This window comes from Notolepis coatsorum (assembly GCF_963971535.1).
Source record: "Notolepis coatsorum genome assembly, chromosome: 13".
NCBI classification, from domain to species: Eukaryota; Metazoa; Chordata; class Actinopteri; order Aulopiformes; family Paralepididae; genus Notolepis; species Notolepis coatsorum.
The window spans coordinates 100,656,466-100,675,241 of NC_140177.1; the positions used below are offsets into that span (position 1 = coordinate 100,656,466).

At 50.1% G+C, this 18,776-nt stretch overlaps 1 protein-coding gene across 1 annotated transcript in view; it reads left to right on the top strand.

Annotated features, from left to right (window-relative positions):
* rnf31 (ring finger protein 31) overlaps positions 1–18,776 on the top strand; it is a gene marked incomplete at its 3' end in the record, with an annotated part of 161,857 nt that overhangs the window by 137,425 nt on the left and 5,656 nt on the right. The window contains exon 23 of the mRNA XM_084327753.1: positions 18,628–18,731. Coding sequence (XP_084183879.1) covers positions 18,628–18,731 — 104 coding nt within the window. The remainder of the gene's footprint in view (positions 1–18,627; positions 18,732–18,776) is intronic.

The following is an 18,776-nucleotide window of genomic DNA, read 5'->3' on the forward strand; positions in this document are numbered from 1 at the left end:
CATGGTCAGTTGGTTTCATGAAAATAGAGTTTGGATAGTTACCTGATAAATACTGTTTAAAAGACACACCTCTGGGATGGCTGATTTTATTCACCAGGGCCCTCATTCATCAATGTGTGCGTAGAACATGACCTATTTCCACACGTAAGCACGGAATGTAGAACTAGTGTACGCACAGGGAAGTCGGGATTCATCACACGGTGCGTACGCAGGCTCTATGCTCCTCCGTGTTGATGAATACCACTTTGTTCTACCGTCAATGCTCGTGCATGATTATCCATATATGGTCATGAAAATGAGGAAACACCCCCCATGGGATGTGAAATAATGGACGGACCCGAGCGGAACTCTGAGAAACTCCACGAAGATTGTTCACTGCTGTCGAACCAAGAAGACACTATCGCGTATTATGGGATAAATAAAAGGCGGACTTGTAAACGGTGATGTCAGATATCAACGGCTCCCTAAGACCATTGCTGCAATTCTGCCTGGACAGCTCAAAATACTAATAAAGACCGTTCGTTGACCACTGTTTGGCGTTGGTTGTGTGTCATTATAACCGTGCTGTAATATGAATGCCTTTATTAGTTGTGTTCGATTGGCTATATGATTTTTAGAGGCATCTATTTTGTTGTCGGCTAATAAAGACCGCGCTGGAATATGACTGCCTTTTCCCGTGTTGTTTGATTAATACCCAGGGATTAAAGTTCTCCTCAATTTTATTCCAAATCGCGATGGATCTCCCGTCAATTTTCTACCTGCTGCATATGATTTCTAGAGGCATACTACAATCTATTTTGATGTCAGTATTGGGTAGCCTATATAAACAATAATAGAGAGCATATACAAGAACAATGAATCTCACTGCATGTATGATGTAGCCTGCCTTTCAATACATGAACTTGAATTCCATCATGTTTGTGTGCGGGACTCACAAGGCTGTTGTCACAATGGGTGGTACCGGTACAGTAATAATTACAGTCCACACAATATCACGATCCATGCCATAGCCTATGTTCTATTAGGACATGATCTGTGACGACAAATGTTCTAGAATGTTTGAAGATATCATACTCTGACAGCATGCCTATGATCAACAAAAACGCGAACTTTTATCTGGTGGCATTGCAATGCGTTTTCTATTCTTTCTTATACAGTAAAAAGGGGGAAGAACACTATATTCATATGACTTGTATTCTGCTTACAGCTTCGAAATTCCACTTGTTTCATTTAACGTAAAGCCTTTTAAATATAATCAAAATGTTCCCGTGTTTCTGCGGTCTGCGCAAAATAATAACGAGTTGAGCTTTATGATTTATGATGAATTGAAAATGGGGGACCCTGATGTAAACAAGACGAAAGTTGGTCTGCATCCCCAATTAACAATTGTATGTACTGAGCTGTACTGTACTGTACCCATTCTGCAATCTGTTAATAAACTTTTCAATCAATCAATCAATCAAGCTACGCGGAGCGCAGTCAGTCAGTAGCCTACACCCCGTATATTCCGATAACGCTATATAAACCATGCTGCATTCATTCTGAGAGAAAGATCTATTATTCCAAATGCTATTTATAGGGTTTTGACCATAATTACACTACTGTTGCTATTTTACAATGAACTATAATGAACTACGGTTCGTACAGAACATGCCAGTGTTATTATGCACAGAAGCTAATTTCCTTGTTGTAATAATATATTCTACCACTGGGCGCCAGGTACGCCTGGTCTGACCTGTGCGTAGATGTAAGCACGGAGTCAAGTTCAAATCGAAATTGATGAATCCCACTCTTTGCTTAGAAATGATCGTACGCACAGGGTAAGCACAGATCTGGTCGTAGAACACGTTGATGAATGAGGGCCCGGTCTTCACCAATGGATGCAAAGTAGGTATTCAATTTATCAGAGAGATCCTGCTGAGACATATTTGCAGGGTCAGGGAGCACTGATGGTTTTTTGTCCCTATTCAGTACTTTATTTAGAACTGACCATGTCCCTTTTGAATCACCCTGAGATGCTCGTACCTGCTCAGTATAATGATCACATTTGCTTTTCCTTATTAAATGAGTGAGCTTATTTCTATATAGATTGTATTTATTTCTATTATTTATACTAGGATTTTTTTTTTTTTTTTTTTGGTCTTTTTTCCCCCTCCATTTTCCTCCGATTTTCTCCCATCCCAATGTTAGTCGTATGCCAATTCCCAGTCCCTTCCTGGTCGCTGCGCACTTACCCCCCACAGTCAGATCATCTGGGAGAGTGGAGGCTACCACGTGCTTCCTCCGACACACGTCCAGCCAATCACCGCTTCTTTTCACCTGGCAGCGCGGATTCTCATTGAGAGGGCGTAGCGTGTGGGAGGACCACACTATCCCCCTCACGTCCAATCCGCGCTTAGCAGGCGCCCCGACCGAACTGTAGGAGTCGCTGTTTACAACGACCCGGACCCACCCCGCCAGCTTCTCCCACCCTCTGATACAGCCAATTGTATCAGTGCAGACGGCCAGCCAAGCTGGTGACAACCCCGGAGCTGTGAGCTGGATTCGAACAGGCAAATCCAGCTCAGCTCCGGGGCTGGTGACAAACGCAATCTCCGCTCGGCCACCTAACCGCCTTATACTAGGATTCTTAAGATAATGTTTGTAGAGTTTATTTTTGTGTTTAATGGATGTTTAATGCCCTTTGTAAGCCAGGGGTTCTGGTAATTTTTACTGCTCATGACAGTCTTCTCAGGAATGGTTTTATGGATGGAGTCAGTTATTTCCAATATCAGACTATCATATGCAGTATCGGTATCACAGGCATCATATAAATTTGTCCACCCTTTTGTCTCCAGGCTTTCATATAGTTGCTGCAGAGTTCTAGATGAACTAACTAACTACGGTAACTAATTACCTAACAGACTGACTGACTGACGATCGACGGACTGAGCAATAGAGAGATGAAGATATAGAGAGATAGAGAGTTGTGACTGACTGATTATGTGAAAGAAAAGTGATGGATTAACAGATGGAAAGACAAATGCAGACAGATACACACACACTCTCTTAGCTGTCCATCGTGTATGATGATGAAGCTTGCTCCAGGGATGGGGGGGGTTCAGCGCCGCTGCCGCTGGTGCCACTACTCGTGGGAGTCCAATCCTTGAGCCGCACACCCATCCGCAGATGGCGCAAGGGAAGCCAGATACCTGGGGGATGCCAGCCGCCCGCTGGTGTCGTTGTGTGCGCCTCTCAGATGTTCGGTCTTGGTTGGTTTGGTGTATTTGGGAAACTGCAGTCAGTGGCACAAGTGACACACACACACAGCCCCAATGTTCTAGGATAGTGTAATTGGACAGACAGAGAGGAGTAATTGGAATATTATTGCATTTGGACAGAAGGACCTTCATCTCTCTCTCTCTCTCTCTCTCTCTCTCTCTCTCTCTCTCTCTCTCTCTCTCTCTCTCTCTCTCTCTCTCTCTCTCTCTCTCTCTCTCTCTCTCTCTCTCTCTCTCTCTCACACATACACACACACAAACACCTGTAGACATACTGATAGATATACTCCCTCCCTCTCTCTCTTTTACATACAAACACATCCTACTGACATCCAGCTTGGCAACTCTTCGGGTGGAGAAACATTTCGTGTCACAATAATACATACACACACACACACACGCATACACACTACCAGAAAGCTGTCACAGTGGAATGTCATCACTGCATGTCTAATACAACACACACTGACACTGACACACACACTGACACTGACACACACACACACACACACACACACACACACACACACACACACACACACACACACACACACACACACACACACACACACACACACACACACACACACACACACACACACACACACACACACACACACACACACACACACACACACACACACACACACACACACACACACACACACACACACACACACACACACACACACACACACACACACACACACACACACACACACACGCACACACACCAGCAGTGGTGTTGCTGAGCAACTCAGTCTACGTATGTCATTGATAACATGCCCTCTATAGCTCTCGCTCTTCATCCTTTCTTTCTGCAGCTTGACAAAGTATCACAGAGTCCATCCATCTAAGCATGCCTCCATGGTGGGAAGCAGGTTGTCAGGTTCGTTAGGTATAGACTACCTAGTATTCTATTTTCAAGTTGGTTAGGTATAGACTACCTAGTATTATTGTCAGGTTGGTTAGGTATAGACAACCTCGTATTATTGTCAGGTTGGTTAGGTATAGACTACCTAGTAATTCCAGGGTTCGATTTTGAGGTTGGTTAGGTATAGACTACCTCGAGTCGTATTCTATAGGCATGTCGGTTAGGTATAGACTACCTAGTAATTCCAGGGTTCTATTGTGAGGTTGGTTAGGTATAGACTACCTAGTATTCTATTGTCAGGTTGGTTAGGTATAGACTACCTACTAATTCCAGGGTTCTATTGTCAGGTTGGTTAGGTATAGACTACCTAGTAATTCCACGGTTCTATTTTCAGGTTGGTTAGGTATAGACCAGGGCCGGACTGGGGAAATAATTCATACCGGGAGATATAGTGCGAAATATAGCCCCAATCAGGCCACTTTTTAAGCGGGCGGTCTGGGGGTCCCCCACCCGGAAAATTTTAGTTACAAAGACTTAATTTCCTGCATTCTGGTGAATTTTAGTGCATGTGAATCACAAATTAATGAGCCAACAAAAAGCGGCACAGTCCCTTTAAGGGAGAACACAAAAAACACTAGAGTCCATGAAATATGAAAACTGCGGCACTGTGCCTTTAACGGGCGAACAGGCTAAGAGACCAGGGGCACTGGAGAGGGGGACAGGGACAGAGGCCCGGAGAGGCGGGCTAGAGACAGGGACAGAGGCCCGGAGAGAGGGGCTGGGGACGGGGACAGGAATCCAACGGCGGAGGCCGGGCACAGGGGCCCGAGACCCGACGGCGGGGGCCAGGCACGGGGATCCTCTTCCGTCCCTACACCGAGTAGGGCTCTGCTGCTCAGAAAGGAATCCTCCTCCTCCTCCTCGGATGCTGCAGACGGGCAGCGCAGAACAAAGGGGGTCCCAGGGGACCGGGGCGAGAACACACCATCCCCCCGTGGAATAGGGAGCGATGGCGAGCCGGGGTCCGAGGGAGAACACGCCATCCCCCCGTGGAATAGGGAGCGATGGCGAGCCGGGGTCCGAGGGAGAACACGCCATCCCCCCGTGGAATAGGGAGCGATGGCGAGCCGGGGTCCGAGGGAGAACACGCCATCCCCCCGTGGAATAGGGAGCGATGGCGAGCCGGGGTCCGAGGGAGAATACGCTATCCCCCCGTGGAATAGGGAGCGATGGCGAGCCGGGGTCCGAGACCGGAGACGCGGCAGGTGATGGTAGCAACAAGATGGCACGACGTCTGGAGTGAGAACAAAGGGATCCTCCCGTGGAAGTCTAGAGAGCGAAGACGATGTCCCACTCCAGGAAACGGCAGTAGATGGTAACGTACAGAACCAGCGTACAGAACCAGCGTACAGAACCAGCGTACAGAACACAGAACGACCCGACAAGGACTGGAGGGGAGTCTGCAACCTAAGTACTCTCCCGAGCTGATCGCAAACTCCCAACAGGTGCGTGAAGGTAGGGGAACAAGAATGTCCAAAGGTGGGGGCTGGTGAAGAGTAGGAGACAGGGAAAAGTCCTCGCAAGGGTGGGGGCTGTTGAGGAGAGTAGACAGGGAAAAAAGGTCCAGGGACAGGCGAATCCTCACAGGAACAACAACTTAACCCTTGTGTCTGATCAGATTCTTATTTGTTTGATAACTTTGCAGTGATTATGTTTGTAGCCAATGTGGCAAAGGTGTGTAATCTTTGAATTATCTTGGAATTATTTTGACTCTCTCTTTCATAAATTGTTTATTCAACTTCAGCCCCAATCATAACCACCACATATTGTTTTTTGTAATGTCAGATTTAACAACTCGTTTTGGGAGTGTGCCATCTGCCATTCCATTCGCCGCCTCCACTGTCAATCAGTTGTATCGCCTGGTCCCGCCTCCACCAATCACAAGCGGCAGCACGGCTCCATTGTGTGTGTGTGTGTCCGCGTGAGGGAGAGAGAGTCAGATAGTTCTCCAACTCTGTCGCAGACAGTGAAATCCTGGTTGTTCCCCACCCACCTGGTTATCTAAAGACGATCGTGCCGCGCCGCCGCCACAACTAGAAACAATGGCCTGGCAAAAAAAATAAAAAATTATAATAAAAAATATATATAATATTTTCTTTTTATATAATTTTTTTTTTATCTGTGCAGGCCAGGCCACCGGGAAAACTCCCGGTGCTCCCGATGGCCAGTCCGGGCCTGGTATAGACTACCTAGTATTCTATTTTCAGGTTGGTTAGGTATAGATGACCTAGTAATTCCAGGCTTCTATTGTCAGGTTGATTAGGTATAGACTACCTAGTATTCTATTGTCAGGTTGGTTAGGTATAGACTACCTAGTAATGTCAGGGTTCTATTGTCTCTCTCTTTCCTTCTCTCAGCTTGACAAGGCTCTCATTCATCAGTCTTACAATACACTCCATACATCATCATCAGCCAAGGCCGGCCTCACCCCCATCACAAAATCACTGACAATGGCCCTTCTGAATGTTGGATCGTTGAGCAACAAATATTTCTTAATCAATGATCTGATAACTGAAAATAATTTGCAATGCATGTTCCTAGTCGAGACCTGGCTAAATGACATTACTGGTGCGACAACGCTGATAGAAGCCTGCCCTCCAAATTACAAGTATTATCAATCGGTCAGACAAAATAGAAAAGGGGGAGGGGTTGCCGCTATTTTATCTACATCATTTGTATGTAATGACATTGACATGGGTGAATTTACATCATTTGAATATCATCATCATCATCATCATTTATTTATTCGTACATGGAATCCCAAGCCATAAATCCATCTCTACAGACTGTATGAATTAATGTTGCATTTTTTTTTTAAATGTAGCCAAGAGTAAAGACCCTAACCCTAACAGCAGTCATAGTGTATATTTTCAGCAATACGTTTGTTTACTAATTAAGGCTGTCAAAGTTAACGCGGTATTAACGATAGGTTATGTATATAACCTAGTTATATTAGTATTGGCTGAGCGTCCCGCTCTAGCCTATTGAGATACCCCTTATCTCCTATGGTACCTAATGTACCCCACAAACAACTAAATGCACCCCACCTGAGGGCCCCGCCCCTATGGAGGCGTAGCCTATATAACCATGACTCTGGTCACCAAACACTCTTCCTCGCCAAATCTCGTTCCAGCAAAAGATCCCTCAAAAGGGAACTCAGGGCCGCGTAGAGCGGGACGCGTGTAGCTTTATGTCAAGCAAGCAGTGCAAGAATGCGGAAGCATTCGTCACCGCACGCCACTACGGTAAAGCGCCTTTCTTTTCAGGCCCGCTTTGGGAGCTGTCGCGCGGAAATAGGCTGTCTATTGCCATTCTCTTTGACAAACTCTAACCTTAACCAGCTCCTTAACAGCGCCTAAACTTAACCGTTCTAACCTTAACCAACTCCGAAACAATGCCTAACCTTAACCTTAACCATGCCTAACCTTAACCATAGAAAGAATATTGCCATTCTCTTTGACAAACTCTAACCTTAACCAGCTCCTTAACAGCGCCTAAACTTAACCGTTCTAACCTTAACCAACTCCGAAACAATGCCTAACCTTAACCTTAACCTTAACCATGCCTAACCTTAACCGGCGAAAGAATACACGTTAAAAAAAAATCACGTTAAAAAAAAAATATTTGATGGGATTCGAACTCGCCAGCGACGAGCCATAGGATCCACAGCCATGCAGTCTTGCCAATTGAGCTATTTCTGGATACTGAATAAGGGGCGGTGACTTATATATATTGAGCTCCGCTCGTGTCGAACCAAGGCGGGATCTCATGCGCATGCGCGGGCACCTCGCGCGAGCACGCCGGCGCACGCACGCACCTACGCGAGCACGCCGCCGCCGGTGCACGCACCTGCGTGCTGGGCGGCGGAAAATGAAAGGCGCATTACCGCACGCCACTACGGTAGAATGCTTCCGCATTCTTGCACTGCTTGCTTGACATTAAGGAACAGGCGAGCGGGACGCTCAGCCAATACTAATATAACTAGGTTATATACATAACCTATCGTTATATATCGTATGGCTATCGCGTCCCGCTCTAGCCTATTGAGATATGGGTTAGAGCGGACGCGAGACCCGACAGATGTACCCCCTGAGGACCCGTAAGCCCACATCAAGGGGTGCGGGGAGCCCTGCCACCCCATCCTTCCTAATGAAGGGGGGGCGCAGTCAACTCCACCTGAATGCGAACAAGAGGGAACTAGAACCCCTTGAACACACCGCACAGGCGGAACCACGTGTGACTCAACACACTGTGGCCCATACCCATACATTCCTGCTACCCTTCCAAAGGACGGGAAGCAGGAAAGGCCACAGACCCCAGAACCGCCTGGGAGACAGAACCCCCGGTCATGTCCATGAGGTAAAACCTTACAAAGGGGCCTGGGGAGGACCATGAGGCTGCAGCACAGATGTCCTCCACCAAGGCCCCACCCAGGAGAGCGGCAGAGGCAGCCACCCCACAATTGGAGTGCGCCCTGACGCCCCCAGGGGGATCCTGCCCAGCCAACGTGTAGCAGAGGGAAATGCCCTCGCACAACCAATGGGACAGGCGCTGTTCGATAGTGCCTTACCGGCATGAGAACCACCGTGACAGACACAAAGCTGAACGGTGACCCCGAGGTCCTGAGTACAGCTGAGGCAATTCCCAAAGCACGGACCGGACATGACAGGTGAAGGCCCGCATCTAACTCACCACCGTGAGGAGGCGGATGAAAACGCCTGAACCACAATATCCCTGGAGCGGAAGAACTCAGGATATTTACAGGCACGAAGGCAGGATTAGGCCGCAGAGTGGCACCGCAATCGGAACGAAAGACAGGCACACTGGGCGTACCGAGAGAGCACAAAGCACACCCACGCGTCAGCGGAGGTGATGGCCAGCAAGAACGCGGTCTTGAACGACAGCTGTTCCAACGGCGCCTGCTCGAGCGGCTCAAACGGGGCCAAGGACAACCGACCGAGGACCAGTTGAAGATCCCAAGTCGGAGCCCAGGAGCGTTGCACCGGCTTAACGCGTCGAGCGCCAAGCAGGAAACTGAGGTGAAAAAGAGGGTGGCTGAACAAGACATCCCCTCAAACCCCTCATGATAGGAGGATATAGCTGCTGCATATACCCTCACCGTCGAAGCCGACAGTCTATCAAGGAGAGACTGGAGGTAACTAAGGACAGCATCCAGGGGGCAGGAGACTGAGTCCCGGCCCCCCGCCTTACACCACACTTGGAACATACGTCATCTGCCCGCGTAAGCGCGACAGTGGAGGGAGCATGCGCATTCCGGATGGTAACACCATCAGGATCAAGAACCTGCGCCCCTCAACGTACCCGTCCCAACAACTGACCTAACAGATGTATGGGGAAGAATCCCTGGCGGCACGGCATCGGTCCCAGACCTGCCTGGCTATGTCCAGACGTAATCCTCACCCATCAGGATGAGGACCACCCCGCGACAGTACACCTGCACCCACATTCTCCCTGCCGGGCATGTGGGGAGCCCTCAGGCCGCGCAGATGGAGGACGCCCATAGCCAGCCGCCCGCCGCCTGGTGCAGACAGGGGGAGCGTACTCCTCCCTGTCTGTCGATACACGACACTGACGTCGTATCGTCCGTCCTGATCAACACCATTTGTGGACCAGAAGGACCGCTTTCAACACCAACACATTGAACGTAGCGCAGACCGGGCAGCATGGTTTGCCAGCTGCCCCCTACTGCGTTGGCCCGACGCGTCACCAGCGAGGGAGGCGTCGGTGAAAACGCGACGTGAGACAGTGCCGTAACCGTCCTAGGACGGAACCTCCCGAGCTTGTTGACAACACGCTCTGAGAGGAATGCCCATAGCCCTCCAACCGTTGACTGGGAAGAGGAGTACTCTACATCCAGTCTACAGCAACCCCAGGCAGGTAGAGACCTGCCTGGTACGAGACCTGACGATCCACCTTGACCGCGAAGGACCAGAACGTCACCAGGGCAGAACACTCCGTAACCCCTGACGATGCAGAGGCCCCAGTGCGGCCTCCACGCACTTGGTGAAGATGCGGGGAGCCAGAGAAAACCGAACGGCAGCCTCTGGTACTCATACGCTAACCCTGCAAAGGAAGCGTAGGCAAGCCCTAGGATGGAAGATCGGAGATGCACATACGCAATGCTGAACCTTCCCATGGGACAGGTCCAGCCTGGGTCTTACACCCCTCCCTCCCGACTTCTCAAGCAGAGAACACCGGGAGGAGAACGCCACGACGATGGCTTGCTTCGTCCACAGAGATTGGATCTCGTTGACCAGAGCTGTCACTGCTGGAGACCCTGACAATAGGGTCTGTACCAAACCTGAAAACGGGTGGGGTAGTGTAAACACAAGTCCCCGCCTCAGCGTTCTCTCCATCCACCTCGACATATGGTACTGCCGTAGTCATATGTGATGACACTCCCAACGCACCCGCCGTCACGTGGCGCAGGTCCGCCAGGAACTGTAGATAGTTGGCCCGGTCCCCCCGCTGTGCGTAGCCAACCCTGGAACCGTGCGAGCAGCGCGTTCCGTGTCGGGACATCTGACCCTGACACCACCCACGAGGCAATCGCACCCAAGGGGGGACCCCAACAGAAAGGGCCGGTCTGATACGGGGGGCTTCCGATGAAAAAAGCCCCCCCACTGAACACCCCTCCAGAACATGCTGAGGAGTTGTTCTGCAGCCGGACATGCAAGGTGTAAGGACCCCATGGGTTCCTACACACCGTAGCCCTGCAGTGATATTACTACCACCCCAAATCACGCGTGCCTGCGACCACTGCCAATATTTCAGGAGTGGGAGGCACCAACATGATACCTGGCCTGGCGAAGGCGAGGCCGGGGAAGCCCGCACTGTGTGCCTCAAAAGGTTTCGAGCCCCCCTGCTGACAACACTTAAGTTGACAGACGTAACACCAGGCTCAACCAACACAGCTTATGGTGTGGGAGCCGCTTGACAGCACAACATTCTCACGGACAGACCCAGGCTCAGCCATCAACTGGGTGTCAGCCCCTGTCCCCATGAGAAGCGAAAGGGGGGCCGCCTGCGCTTCAACGAAGGCACGCGGCCCGCAGCCAAAGGAAACAATCAGAGCCCACTTTTTCCGCTGGTGTTGGGGAAGGGAGTGATCGGAGAGCGGGCTGCTCGCGGCAGGACGGTGACGGCTTGTTTGTTCAAGCCGAACCCATCCTACATGGCCGATCCCTCGGCCGCAAAGGCTGTCGGCCTTGTGGACACCTGTCGAATCAACGCCCAGGATACCTCCGGCGGGGGAAAACATGGCCGCCTGTCGAGGGCCTCGTCATCGCCGCTGACGAGGCCGTGCTCTCTCTTCTTCTGGCTGCGCGGTGTGAGGCGGTGTAGGGCCTATGACAATACCGCCCGCGCTCCAGCAGAAGACCAAAATCCCCTCCGGAGAGGGGAACCCTGAGCGGTTATAGCTTGCGGCTGGGTCAAAGCTAATAACGTCAACAACCTCGCGCGATGTGTCGACGTCGGCTGGCCCTCAAGGCCCCGCCACCAGACACCATTTTTTAATAGAAAAAAACAGCAATTCGAACACAGTTCTAATCGCTGCCAATTCCATACCGTGGCGGTACAGGCTTTAACAGCCCACCAGCCACTCGCCAGGCCGACCCACCCATGGCGTCGGCCGGGCGGGGCACTGTTTCAATATGTCAAAAACAAAGGACTGATGTTAACACGGAGCACCAGTGGTGGTTGCAAACAGCAACCTCCACTGTGGTGTGCACCATGAAAGGGTTAAATGAATAAAAGAACTAAACCACAAAATACTGTAGAATGAGCAAACCCATATACACAACGTTAAGGGGAGGCGGACCAGAGCGAACTAGTCCCGCCTTCATTCAAAATATTCACAACAGCACACCAGCCCTAGCTTAGCCCATTTACCAAAAAAGGTAAACAAAGCCCCCCCCGCACTACTCCCCCAGTATACCGATTGACCGTCAGTATGAATGGTTGAGAGGAGAGAAAGCTGTAGCAAGACAGACCTTCTCATAGCAGAGTGACAGAACGAAACAATAGCCCACTACACAGGGCCGCCTCAGGGGGTGGGGGGCCTCGCGTTTAAATTCGCACAGAGCCTCACATTTCTCCCAGGCGGCCCTGCCCCTATACTACTACAGCCTAGCGTGAGGCGATGTGGAACCCAGATCAACAACCGCCTGCGCACAGACACGCAACATGTTTACCATGTCGGCTGGACCCATAGCCCCACTACCCGACGCCAATGTGGATAGGAACTAGCCAGCTGAGCCACAACCCGCCGTTAAGTCCCATCCTGCAGTAATATAGCTCTACTGCTACACCGCCGAGCTCACGCATCGGCCCCAGATGGGGACACCGTTCCATAGACCCCGCCGGAACACAAGGTAACATACCTGGCTAGGCTACCTAGCCACGGCCTACCCTGTTGTCAACCCATTTACCCGAAAAAAGGTAAATAGGACTCAGCAAAAAAAACCACAACAGCCACCGACTGACCTTCATTGATGAACCGGGCAAGAGGAGGGAGAAGTGACAACATCTCACGGCGGAGACATTAGAACAGCGGAGCAGATAGTATGTAGCAGTAGTGGTAGCATGTGGCATTAGCAATAGCATGTAGCATAGCATTAGATGTTTAGCAGCACGCCCAAGACAGTTTGGAAACCGTTCACCAAACCATCCTGCCCCCGGCGCCAACACACAACATGGTTGTGTAACAAAACAAACCAGCATTACTAACACTAATACCCATGCCTGAAGACACAGGGCCTACCTGAGTACAAGCTGGCCCGACAGCCAATCTTGTACAGCTGAACCTTGATCTGCTGTCATCAGACGAGGAACATCAACATAGGCCCGTCGTGTCGCCGAAAACATGCTTCGAAGATGCCAGGGGCCAGCAACCTCCGGTAAGCTTTCAACATTATGACTCTAATCTTTTTCATCCTGCTAGTTACGTATGGTGCACGCAGCCGATACGATGGAACGAAAATAGAGGAAGAGTGTTTGGTGACCAGAGTCATGGTTATATAGGCTACGCCTCCATAGGGGCGGGGCCCTCAGGTGGGGTGCATTTAGTTGTTTGTGGGGTACATTAGGTACCATAGGAGATAAGGGGTATCTCAATAGGCTAGAGCGGGACGCGATAGCCATACGATATATAACACGTTATCGCCTGATTCTATTAACGCCACTATTTCTTTTAACTCACGATTAACTTTTAAGAATCTTTTTTATTAATTTTTTTTTGTACTAGACTTCACTCAGGTGTATTATTGATGCTCTCATTGATACTATGTTTGTTTCTGAAGTGTGTGTGTGTGTGTGTGTGTGTGTGTGTGTGTGTGTGTGTGTGTGTGTGTGTGTGTGAGATATATATATAGAGAGAGAGGGGGTGAGAGAGATGAGGAAAGGGGCAAGAGAGAAAGAGAGCTGGGAGAGTGTGTGTGAGAGAGAGAGAGAGAGAGAGATAGAGAGAGAGAGAGAGAGAGAGAGAGAGAGAGAGAGAGAGAGAGAGAGAGAGAGGGGGGTGTGTGTGATTACTCAGCCATTGTGTGGGTGAATGTAACAAGTTCCTAATGTTTTCTTTCCCCTATTATTTCATGCACACTTTATTCATTGTTTTAAATTATTATTTTCTTTTAAGTTATTTTGTGCATCACTCTGTTTTGAATTTGATGCAAATTTGCAATGCATGAGGGTCATCCTTTTATGTTAAATGGCTGCATAAAGCAAGCATTTGTTGACTCTCATGTTGATAACAGTATTAAAACTTGGAACTTGAAAAAGATCTGTTTATGGTAGATAAAAAAAAAAGCGATTAATTTGCGATTAATCGCAAGTTAACTATGGACAATCATGCGATTAATCGCGATTAAATATTTTAATCGATTGACAGCACTATTACAAGATACAAGATACAAGATACAAGAGTTTTATTTGTCACGGCATACAGGTGTAACGCTTGGTGTGCTATTGAAGTTGAGAACACAGTTAGCAGACAAGGGAGAAGGAACGTAGGCAGAGACGAGGAGCGATGCTTGAAGAAGGGTGTTTACTTCTTATCCAAATGTAAATACAAAACAACACTACTAATAACACAACGACGGAAAACAAGAAAACGACAGAAGTATACAGGACTCACTAGACATCAACGGGGAAGGCAGGCACGACACAGGGAACACACAGGATACTGGAGGAATGTCGGCACAAGGAAGGGAGGACAGACAGACACCTAAATACCCACACGAATTGACAATCAACAACACCTGGCCAACACAGAATCACAACATACACAATGACAGTAAAGCAATGACAAACTAAACAACAACTAGACACTAAGGCAATGACACACAACAACACAACAGAGGAGTAACATCACACATAGACAGGGGTGGCCCAAGACAATAAACAATTAGACACTATGTCTATTACTTGGAACCACAGTAGAATAGCCACCTGTACCAACAGGCTAGTCTGGCCACTAGAGGGTAGGAGACCAATGTCAGGAGGAGAGCAATGTCCAATGTTATTCTCCTGCCGGTCAGCAGGACCGGCCCTTGGGTCGTAACAGTACCCCCCTCTCAACGGGGGGCTTCCAGACCCCCGAGAACAACGTCCGCACCCAGGCGAGGGAGGAAGCCGGAACCCCGGAGGGGGCCCAAGGAGAGGACCCGGAGACCAGGAGCCGGGAGGCAGAGCGAAGGAGGGGCATAGCAGCCAGGGGGGGCTGAAAACGGGCGCAGATGCCCGGAGAGGGGGGAGGGGAAGGGAACAGAGGCCCGGCGAGGGGGGGTGGGAACGGGCGTAGATGCCCGGAGAGGGGGGGTCGGGACGGGCACCGAGACCCAGGGAGGGGGGCTGGACCTGGGAACAGAGGCCCGACGAGGGGGGGTGGGAACAGGTGCCGAAGCCCGGGAAGGGGAGCTGGACCCCGGAGCAGGATCCCGGACGAGAGCCCCTCCAGCCTCCGGACTAGGGACTGGTTCAGGGGAGCCGGAACGGAGGTGCGGCGGCGGCGACCGCCGGAGCAGGACCCATCGTAGACCACGGCGAAGACCATGGTGAAGACCACGCCGAAGACCACGGCGAGGACCAGGACACCGGTCACGGCGTGGGGGTAAACCAGATGGGGAGCCAGGACCAGTCGAGGAGCCGGGGCCCGGCGTTGCAGCCGGACCAGTTGTAGAGGCTGGGCTGGGCGTGGAGACCGGTCCGGTCACGGCGGCGAGGCGTGGCGTAGAGGCTGGGCTGGGCGTGGAAGCCGGAGGGGGAGTGATGACAGCCGGGGCTACACCGAGCGGAACCAGGCTGGCAGCGACGGCCGGGTCAGCTGTGGAGGCCTCGTCTGCTGCACTAGCCATGCTAGCTGTAGGGTCTGTGTCAGCTGGGAGAGTCTGGCTAGCTACAGAGGCTAAGCTAACAGTAGGGGCTGGGTTAGCTGTGGAAGCCTCGTCTGCTGCACCAGCCATGCCAGCTCTAGGGTCTGTGTCAGCTGGGAGGGTCTGGCTAGCTACAGAGGCTAAGCTAACAGTAGGGGCTGGGTTAGCTGTGGAAGCCTTGTCTGCTGCACTAGCCATGCTAGCTGTAGGAGTAACGCTAACGGGCGGAGCTGCGCTAGCTGGGGACGCACGGTTAGCTACCGGAGTGACGCTAACGGGCGGAGCTGCGCTAGCTGGGGACGCACGGTTAGCTACATGAGTGACGCTAACGGGCGGAGCTACGCTAGCTGGGGACGCACGTTAGCTACTGGAGAAATGCTAACGGGCGGAGCTGCGTTAGCTGGGGACGCACGGTTAGCTACAGGCTCTAGGCTGACCGTGAGTTGAATGATAGTCGGCTGGCTAGCTGCGGGGGAAAAGCTAGCAAGCGGGACCAGACTGGTGGGTAGGGTACTAGGGATCGGCCTAAACCCTTCCATGAGGGCAGAGACGTGGTCGGCCATAACCCGCATCGCAGGTGTAACAAGTGTCAATTGAACATTGTTTATTATTTTATTAAGGATTGAAATGTTACCAAATCCTGTTTACAATTGTTTACAAGTGGTTATTATTATTTATTATTTCTTTATACCAAAGACACTTTTATCTGAACTTAACTTGGAAAGTTCACGTTCAAGAGTTTAGCACTTCCGGGTCAAATATTTGCGCGTGTTAGAAGCAACCTTCCGGTTTGAGTTCAGTTTGCAACGAGAACTCAACGTGGGAGGTATGTGTGATTACTGTGGCGCGCCGCACTATTGTGTTTCACACTGTTGTATATATATTTTGTATAAGAATTGAATGTTGATAGATAATAATTACTTGATAGTGTTGTGACGAACGGTGTGGTTATATAATATGCACAATTGAAGGTTTTAGTCGGTGTATTTCACCGAGGCAATATAGTCAACTATTGTTCTCTGTCAACAGACTTGACGAGTGAACATTGTGTGATGCTGTTTCCTTTTGTGGCAATTCCACCACTCGTTTCATGCAGGTATGTGCCTTAATATGTGATCTATTGTGCAAATATAATTGTTTATCGAGTTTGCAACGAGAACTCAACGTGGGAGGTGGCCTCCATTGCAGTCCATCCAATAAATGATTGAACAGTGTCCACGTGTGCCGACTCGTCCCTAAGCATCACACCAGAACACAACGCAACAGGATACACGGGCAGCACATCCGTTACATTGGTGTCGTTCCGGACCCGGATAAAGATCAAAGAAAGGAGAACGTTATCAAATCGTTCACCGGGGAGCTGCAGTCTCCACAGTCAACCAACACAGCCTCATCAGTGGTGAGACGCTGCCATCTAGTGGCCGGTGAAAAGAACTTTTCACCCTACGTGGTTCCAGTACAGTGCAAGGTATGTCACAATAGACAGTGAATGGCCCTGGAGAGGTGGACAGGCCACTGTTTTGTAAATTGTGAATAAAGACAATTAAAGAGGACAATGAACTTGTGAAGAAGAAAAAGGACATGAAGATGATGATGCCAGTGAATGTGTAGAAGACATTTAGGTATTAATTTAATTGGTTAATCTCTTATGTAATTTCATTCCTATACATTTTCTTATTTTATTTTATTTTTTTCTACTACAGTAATTAGAAGCTGAGAGGTTATTTAATTTTTTCTGTTAAGCCAAAGCACCTAAGGGTGAAAGTAGGACAATGGCAGAAGGTGGGAATACAGATGTGGTAGTAGAGATGGACTTGGATGCGGGGGGGGGATTTTATAACCGGCTCTCAGAGACTGAAGCAACAGGACCAGATCCAGTAACATTTGACACTCCACAGCTTACCTCCACGAGGTACGTGAATCGTGCCAGGCCAAGTCTACCACCAGTTGATGGGCGGCTAACAGGTGAAAGGCCAGGGTTAGAGTATGTGGACCGTGCCGGGCCAAGTCAATCACCAGTTAGTGAGCGACTAACAGGTGAACAGCCAGAGTTAAGTGCGCTCATCACACAGCTGGCAGAAAAGATTGGCGAGTCCATCACAGCTAAGCTGTGCACAGATACCATTAGGTCTATTGAGCGTCCCTCAGAGGTGACAGTGCCACACAGAATAGTCGTGCACTCAGACGCCAGAGAGCCCCCTATATTCAGGGGTGATAATTCAGACAAATTCACTGTTTATGAGTGGGAGAATTTGGTTACCTCGTACATGAGGAAACGAGCCACTCCAGTTGGTGAGCAATCACAGGAGATTCTATCTAAGCTCATGGGTAAAGCAGGGGATGTGGTAAGGATAAAGTTGCGTAACAACAAGTCTATTGACCACACAAGGAACCCTCACATGATTTTTGACATACTAAAACAACATTTTAGTGAACTCTCATACTCGAGCATGCCCCTGGCGGACTTTTATAGTACACTACCAAAGCCTGGTGAAGATGCTATGGAGTTTTGGATCAGGTTAAATAGGACAGTAGAAGTAGCTGATGAGTGTTTGAGAAGGCAAGGCCGTAGTATCGAGGACCCGAGTCACGAGGTTAGCATGATGTTTATCAAACACTGCCCTGATCAGTCATTGGCTAATGTTTTTAAGTTCAAGTCTGCTGGGCAATGGTCTGCTTGCGAGATCCAGGAGAGACTCGATGAGCACATGCAGGACAGGAAGTCTCGAACTGCTGCAGGGGGACCGAGCGAGCTAGGTACGGTAGAGCGCAGGGTCCGTTCCCAGTGTCATGTGCCTATAGTCAGTGACGTACCAGTATTGAGTGCAACAGCATCGGTGTTTCCGGAACCGTCCCCAGCACCCACAGATGGTTCCGGAGGTGGCCATGACTACATGAGGAGTCTAGTGGGTTTGTTAGACCGCCTAGTTACAGTGCAGACTCAGGTGCCAGCCAGCGCCACAGCTCGGGTGCCTGACACACAGCGCCGGTTGTGCAGAGTTTGTAACTCTCCTGACCATTCCACTCTTTCCCACTGCAGGGGGGAGAACAGGTGTCTAGCATGTTTGTCTCCCGGTCATTGGAAGAGGGATTGTCCTCAGCAGCACAACCAGCGGCAGACCCCGCCCAGTGGCAGCACCGGTGGTCAGTCTCGTCCTTTAAACGACTAAACTCACACCTAGAGAGGGG